The 8,208-nt window shown below is 44.7% G+C and overlaps 1 protein-coding gene across 1 annotated transcript; it reads right to left on the bottom strand.

The window, feature by feature from the left end:
• Positions 1 to 439: 439 nt before the first annotated feature.
• On the bottom strand, positions 440 to 6,097 carry LOC114594751 (uncharacterized). The gene is made up of 3 exons (XM_028724838.2): positions 5,958 to 6,097; positions 1,652 to 2,713; positions 440 to 577 (listed from the first exon to the last, which is right to left on the bottom strand). The coding sequence occupies exons 1-3, from the start codon at positions 5,958 to 5,960 to the stop codon at positions 569 to 571; spliced, it is 1,074 nt and encodes a 357-aa protein (XP_028580671.2). The 5' UTR covers positions 5,961 to 6,097; the 3' UTR covers positions 440 to 568.
• Positions 6,098 to 8,208: the final 2,111 nt, after the last annotated feature.

Below are 8,208 nucleotides of genomic sequence, written 5' to 3' on the forward strand. Positions count from 1 at the left end.
CCCTTCCTGCCCCCTATAGCCAGCGCCCCGGCCCAAAGTTAGCTCTCAGTAAGTTTGCTCTAGCTCACAGCAGGCAATACACTCAGCAAACATCAAGTCACCAAGCTCAGTCTGGTTCTCTCTTCGGTGTGGCCCTTGGCACAAGCTCCCAACTCGCCTACCCATAAAACCAGACCTGTATTTGCTCAATTGACTCTATGCAAGTATTGTCAACCCCCAATTTGCACAGGGATTGCGTTCCAGGTCATTGTGCACATCGCCGGAGCAGACATAAGTCTGCCTACCCCACTCTTTTCTGCCCCTGTCCCCATTCCGCCCTCTTCTGGGTCAAAAAATGGCAAGCGCATGTACGGCTCATGCTTTGAGCCCGTGCAAAATAGTCGTTCCCTGTACGCATCTCATGGTGGAAAACATAAGGCAGAGAGTCTAGCGTGTTTTATCAAAGTATAATATACTACAGGCAATGCAGAGCAGAGGTTCAAAGTTATAAGGGAGAGACATTCTGTGTGTATTCGCTGACAGCCCAGCCTATGGAAGGAAGGAAGCCAATAGACAGGGCACAGGTTCCTCATTCAGACTGTGGAAGAAAGAAAAAGAATTGCATGAACAGGATTCGGAAGACAGAGAGTCAAACCTAGTCCCTTTCAAATTTCCATTCAAGGGTTAAACCCACCAATGCCCAAGGCCAGTGACCAGCAGTGAAATAGCAATAAGCCTAGAAACATTCAGGAGCCCCAGTGGAATGTCACCCATAAAAATCACAGATATCTGATGGTAAGATCACAGATATCTGATGGTACATTTGATGTTTTAACATAGGCCCTACAGCAGGGATAGGAACCCTGAACAGAAAATTGTAAACTTGGAGGTAGTACCATCAAACGACCTCCAACACTCTTAACCACATTATCTCATCTTCCCATTTTCTCTCATTTCTGGGGTGTGTGTGGGATTATAGTTAATTTTTAAAATCAGTACTATATACTACCATTTGCCAATAAGGTCTGAGGGCAGCGTACATCTATAAAAATATAAAAGCAATGCCATAAAATACAGGTCAAATTATAGTAAAAACCAGAGGAAAAGGCTGCGTTAACCGGAGACCCATCCAGATGTCTTTTTTTTATTGCACATTCGTGATGATTTGTGCTCATGATGCTATTGGGATGGTCACACAGACCCTGCTTTCAATACTGTTTGTGTCTATGAAAATTTCCAAGCAGTCGCATTGGTTCATTTCGAATTAGTGCCGATCCCTCAGCTTCCTGCTCACGTCCCGTAACTTTTTTATATAGCGCAAGCGTTCTGCTTTATTTCTGTCTGGCTTTTGTCATGCTATAGTCCCTCCAGACTGAAATAAAGTGGCAGCACTGTGGGAACGTCAAAAAACAAACTAGAGCAGGATAAAACCCACCACTTGGGAGCTGTCATTGTGTCAATAGCTTGTTGTGGAATCCATCTTCAACAAAGCACCCCTCTGGAGGAGCCTGTATTTGTTAAAGGACATTATTTGCATTTTACAGTCCTCCCCACAAGAGCAGGTCAGAGGTGAGCCAGAGCGAAAGGGTCTCTGCGTACAAGCAGGCTAGAAAAAGGCTTGCGATCCGGTATGACCACAACCTCCCTTCTTCCCTCCCGATATCCCCTTTACCTCCTTGGGTGGCGCCTGCTGCTGGCGCAGCTGCTCCATCTTCTCCTCATGCTGCCGCTGCCTCTCGTTCTCCTCGTGCTCGTATTTGAGCCTCGTCAGCTCAAACTCCATCCTCCTCTTCTCCAGCTCGGTCTCGATGGCTAAGTCCAACCTGCTGCTCGACCACTCCGACTCTGCTCCGCTCACCACAATGCGGGGCACCTGCAGACCCAGGTGCTCAGTCACCTCGTCGGTCTTCTGTTCCGGTGGCACTGGCGGCCTTCCTGCCTCCAGGATCTTCTCCAGCGGCTGTTCAGGCTTCGGGCCTTCCTGTTGCCCACTAGGCTCAGAGTGGGGCTTCTTTTCAGTCACATCTGGCAAGTAGACTTCCATGACCAGCTGTAGCTCTATCCTCATCTTCCCCACCTCACCAAAGGTCTCAGAAAATGACTCGGCTGCGGCTTCCGCCTTGCTCCCCGTCGCCTTCGGGCCCAGCACTCGGATATTTCCTTGCCGCAGGCGCAGCTTCTCCATGGTTTCCTCATGCTGCCGCTGCTTCTCCTTCTCCTCGTACATTTTCCGCTCGTGCTGCCGCTGCCGCTCATTCTCCTCAGAGATTTGCTTCAGCTTGGCCAGCTCAAATTCCATGCGCATCTTCTCCAGCTCAATTTCCGTGATGGGGTCCAACTTGCTCCCCAGCTGCTCCTCATCCCCTTGGCCAGGCGTTCTGCACGGCAAGTGCTGGCGTATGTTCTCCATCTTCTCCTCGTGTTGCCGCTGCTTGTCGTTCTCCTCGTGCTGGCGCTTCAGAAGGGTCAGCTCAAAGTCTAAGCGCATCTTCTCCATTTCGCTATCAGCTCCCTGGGTCTGCTTGGCGTTCTTCTGCTCCTGCTCCTTGGCTCCTTGGCCGTCCTTCTCCTCTCTGTGCTCATCCTTCTCCTCTTTGGCAACTGCGTCTAATGGCAGAGGGCTGCTGGCGGCTTCTAGCTGCCTTCTGGTCTCTAACGGTGTTCGTTGGTCTCCATTAGTGAGCGCGTCAGTCACAATAGCAGGGATGGCTGGGGACCCTGAGCTGTTGGCATCCTGAAACAGATTGCAGGTAGGGAAGTCACACATGCATTTCTGAGAAGACGTCATCAACAAATATCACATCAGGGGGCAGGAAAATTAAGGAAAAAATTCAACTGGTTTTAATGCACGAGTGTCAGGCTTTGGGGAATCAGCCTCCTCCCCTGTGGCCATAAATGAGCAGATCAAACAAAAAGGAATTTTTACCAGTTTACCAGCAAAGGACAAAAGAAAGTGTCTACCCAGAATGGCGGTGCTCACAATTAAGGCTTACACTCCCTCCATCCCTATTAATCTACGTAACTCCTATGTTTTGTAATCTGAGTTTGTACCCTCTGCATTTTCTGTTCTGAGGCTTTCTGAGCTCTTCATGACCTTGAGAAGAGTGGATAAATGCTGTCCAATGACTGTGAATCTGTTAACCCTCTCTCTTCCAGTGTTTCTTCTCCTAGCTGTTCCCCATCCAGTATTTCCCCGCTTCTGCCTTCTGAACTGTGCCCCTCTGCAAACCACTGTTCCAAATCTATACTGTCTTCCTGCTCCTGGGAAGATTCAGGAGCAGGAGCAGGTGGAGGGTATGACTTCCACCATTTCTCCTCAGTGCAGCGCTCCTCAGCACGGTCCGTGACAGCGTGGCCAAAATGGCTGTGTTGCACAAAAGGGCCCCACTCCACAGCAACTTGGAGCAGGGCTCTTAGTTTGGGTTGCCCCTGTTCTGTGGAACAGCATCCCCGTCCAAATATGAAGGCACCCACTATCTTCACTTTCCCAAATGCTCCAACTTTTTCTGAACAAAATCCGGGACACCCACACCCACCATGCTGCCCCCCCCCCGCCACCTCTCACAGCTCACGCTACTTGTCCTCACCCTCCTGACACTCATCACTTGCTTGCACCACTCCAATTTTAGTATATGTGCTGCCGATGAATTTATTTGACCCTATCTACGGTACATCGAGTCTGACACGACTAAACGACTATACAACAACATCTACATCAAGCTATGTTCTATCTTTGTTACCAAACTCTGAGTATAATTGCACACTGTATTAATTGACATTGTTTTTTGATATATTAGTGGCCATGTGATGATTTTAGCTTATGAATTTTGTTTAATGTCTAGATTTTTATATTGGGGTACTTTTATAGCTAGAGTATGTAATGTTTTGATAATATAAATGTTTTAACTCTTTTGTATTAATCCAGTATATTTTCTTTTAATTGTTGAATGATTCTGAGCGCATTGTGGCAGCCTTTGGCTATGTGCAATAAAACTGACTGACTGACTGACTGACTGACTGACTGCTTGCGCCACTCACCCTCGCTCTTGATACTCTTGCCCAGCGCTCTGGCATTCAGCAGAGTCGCGCCAGATCACTGGACTGGAAGGCGCATTGGCGCGACTCTGCTGACAATCGCGAGAGTGAGTGTCTCTTTGACTGAAAAACAGGACATTCTGAGATTGAAACAGAAGTCAGGATTGGCTTTTGGATACAGGTTGTCCCACTAAAAATGGGACAGTTGGCTTTCCAGAAACAATGGAAGATATTTTTCTCCTAACAAGCTTTCACAGCTGAATAGATGGGACTCTGCCATGAGTGTCTACTTCATACTGAAAGACGTACATTGGCTCCCAGTACGTTTCCAAGCATAAGTCAAAGTGTTGGTGCTGACCTTTAAAGCCCCAAATGGCCTCAGTCCTGTATATCTGAAGGAGCGTCTCCACCCCCATCATTCTGCCCAGACACTGAGGTCCAGCGCCGAGGGCCTTCTGACGGTTCCCTCACTGCAAGAAGTGAGGTAACAGGGAACCAGGCAGAGGGCCTTCTCGGTAGTGGCACCCTCCCATCAGATCTCAAGGAAATAAACTACTATCTGACTTTTAGAAGATATCTGAAGACAGCCCTGTATAGGGAAGTTTTTAAATGTTTCATTATGTTTCTCTATATGTTGGAAGCCACCCAGAGTGGCTGGGGTAGAAATATTTTATTATTATTAATTTTTATCTGCTATTATTTTTATGTTGTTTTCAGCTGTCCCCCCACCCCAGCCCGGCTGTATTGTATTTTGCACATTACCTTGAGACATGTGACAAAATTTTGTTGTCTCGCGAGGGATGTGAAAGTGTGTCAGAATAGTGAAATGGCATGGGAAGTTTAGATGGCATGGGAAGATAAGGCAAATTCATGGAGAATAAGCTATTGATGGCTAGATGGCTATGAGTCATGACAGTCTTCCAGGGATGGCTATTGACCTCATATCCTGCTTGAAGCCTTCCAGAGGTTGACCACTGTAGGAAACAGGATGCTAGATTAGCTAGGCCTCTGGTCTGATCCAGCAGAGATTTTATCTTCTTAGCTTAGGTGCGTATATTTTTGGTCCAATGAAGGACAAGATAGGAAGAGGAAGAGAAGGCAGCGCAGAAGAAGATAAGGGGATTGCATATCAACAGAGTAAAAAAATCACCAAATGTCAAGAAGATCAAGGAACAAGAGGAGGCCAATTGACTTCTAATCCAATCCTGCTACAATGCAGGAATCTCAACTTGAGCATCCATGACAGATGGCTATCCAACCTCTGCCTAAAAACCTGCAAGGAAGGAGAGTCCACAACCTCCTGAGGGAGTCTGTCCCACTGTTGAGCAGCTCTTAACTGTCATAAAAATTCTTTCTGATGTTTAGTCGGATTCTCCTTTCTTGTAAGTTGAAGCCACTAATTTGGATCCTACCCTCCGGAGCAGGAGAAAACAAGCTTGCTCCATCTTCCACGTGACAGTTCTTTCAATATTTGAAGATGACTGTATAAATTGTTCAAACTAACAAACAAACTGCATCAGCTTTATTGAGTGTGTTTCTAGGGTGCATGGAGATAAAATACTCTGTTTTTCATTTCACATTTATTTCTTTATAATGCTAATATCCCACCTTTCCTCCACAAAGCTTAAGGTGGTATTCATTGTTCCCCATCATTCATTCATATATATATATATATATATATATATATATATATATATATCCTCTCAGCAACTCTGTGGCATAGGTTAAGCTGACAGAAAGTGACTGGCCTGTTAGGCTCACTTTGCGAGCAAGAGACCCAGGTTCAAATCGCCCCTAGTTCTCAGCCTAGCCTACTACACAGGGTTGTTGTGAGAATAAAATGCAGGAGGGAGACAAAAATAATTGTATGATGCTTGGGAAGGAAGGTGAGATATAAATGAAAGAAAAAGAAAAGAAAAAGGAATGAGAGTGACGGATCTTACCATGGCGAAACTGGGTCCAGGGAGACAAGAATCTTAACCACGGCACATGCAGAGATATAATTTCCCCCTCAATCGGACACCAGCTGCCCCACTTTGCAAAACCAGGCCATGCAAATCCACATTCCAGGCCAACTGCCGTGATGATGTCACGAGATTCCGCACTCGGCTTCCTCCTCACCCTCCCAAGCGACTCCGGCAAGAAACACATTCAGCTGCTAACAATTTGGCCCAGGGTTCCTTGTGCTGCTCATTAGTAGAGCATGTGGGCGAATCTGGTCAATTTCAGTTTCAGTTTCTCACTTTTCCCCCCAGTCTCAGGGCCTGTTCTCCACATTTCCTTTTTATTATTATTACATATTTTTAAATTAATTTTCAATTACAAAAATCCAATATGCACCATATTATATTACCACCAAATAGCAATACCAACTTAAATACAAATCAATTACATAGCCAATTATAAATTTTGGGTGGCTTCCCACGTGCTGTACTTCAAAGACTTATTCCCTTTAATTCTGCCTCCAGACTGTTGCGCAAACCAAATACAATCCATTCTTAATAAATTCCCTTATACCACAGCTACAATAATTAACTTCAATTCGCATCCACACATATAATAATTTGTAAATTCCACATTTCCGTGTCAGTTTGCAAATTCTTTAAATTAAAAAAAAAGCTCTTGTGGAAATTTGTTGGCATTTGAGGGTGAAACGCACACAATATGCAATTTAGTGTGCATTATAATTATTATGTTTACCTCTCAAAAGTGAAACGGAAAGCAACTTACACACACACACACACACACACCCAAGCCTTCTAAAAAATAACCAGAAAATTAAGATCTAAAGATATGGGTCTATATGGGTCTATTTTTGCTCAGCACTTGAAAAGAAATAGTGATGATACCAAGCAGGCTTCCCTGTACACATTTTTTGCAAGCAATTTCCCTTAATATAATATTTTGTTGTATATTTTCCCTAATATGTGCATTTTGATGTACACTTTGTCCTAGCACATGTGGTTTTGCACACATTATTTGACTGTAGAACCAAACTGCAGAACTCAGAGACATGAGCATTTGGAAGGGTTTGTTTTGGTTCAGGTTTTGTTTCAAGAAGTGCGAATTGGGTTGATTCGTCTTTGAATGAGAACTCAATTGATTTTCTCTCCCAGACCCATAAAAGCCCCCAGGCTGAATCCCTAGTGCATCTCTTGCTTAAAAGGCCATGGAGGAAATCCCTTCGTGAGACTCCGGGGAGCTGCTGTCTGTCTCAAGACTGCTGGGCTAGAGGAGACCAATGGTCTCATTCCACATGAAGCAGCAAACCTAAGTTCTTTAGCGGATCTTGAGACCCTCTGTTGGAAACCTGATGCAAAGCGAGGTGACCTTTTCAACATCTTTGAGAAGATGTAAGCAGCCATGCAAGCTCAGAACACTTTGCCAAGTTAGTCTAGGGTTGCCCTCTTGTCTTCTAGCACTTCAACCTGTGCCTTTTTAAGAGCAGTGTGATCAGCAAACACTCACAAGTTACCATTCTTCTCTGCTTGAGAAGCTTCACTTGCAGCATTTGTAGGTCAGACTTCTCATATTCATACACACACACACACACACACACACACACACACACTGGTACCTTGGGTTACAGACGCTTCATGTTACAGATGCTTCAGGTTACAGACTCCGCTAACCCAGAAATAGTACCTCAGGTTAAGAACTTTGCTTCAGGATGAGAACAAAAATCGCACAGCAGCGGCGTGGCGGCAGCAGCAGGACGCCCCATTAACCATGTGCTTCAGGTTAAGAACCACATCTGAAGATTTTATAGTCTTTATCACTTAATCTGCATTTCATTAGTTTCACTATTACTTTTAATAGTCCTTCACTAATAATTCTCTTCAAACATTTCTCTGCAATATTTCACATAATCCTCCTTACAAAACTTCTTGCAATCCTACTAGCGTAATCTGTTGATTACAATTGCTTTTCAAATAATTCACATATTTACTCCAGTCCTCTGAGAATCTCTGATCCCACAGGTTTCGAATCCTTCCTGTCATTTTATCTCATTCTGCATAGTCCATTAATTTCGTCTGCCATTCTTCTTTCGTCGGTAGTTCTTCTTGTTTCCATTTCTGTGCCAATAATACTCTTGTTGCCGTTGTTGCATATAAAAGCAGTTTATTATTGTTAATATCCTCCCCTACAATGCCAAGTAGAAATGCTTCTGGTTTTTGTTATAAATGTATATTT

The sequence above is a fragment of the Podarcis muralis genome, chromosome 3 (assembly GCF_964188315.1).
Source record: "Podarcis muralis chromosome 3, rPodMur119.hap1.1, whole genome shotgun sequence".
Classification (NCBI taxonomy): Eukaryota; Metazoa; Chordata; class Lepidosauria; order Squamata; family Lacertidae; genus Podarcis; species Podarcis muralis.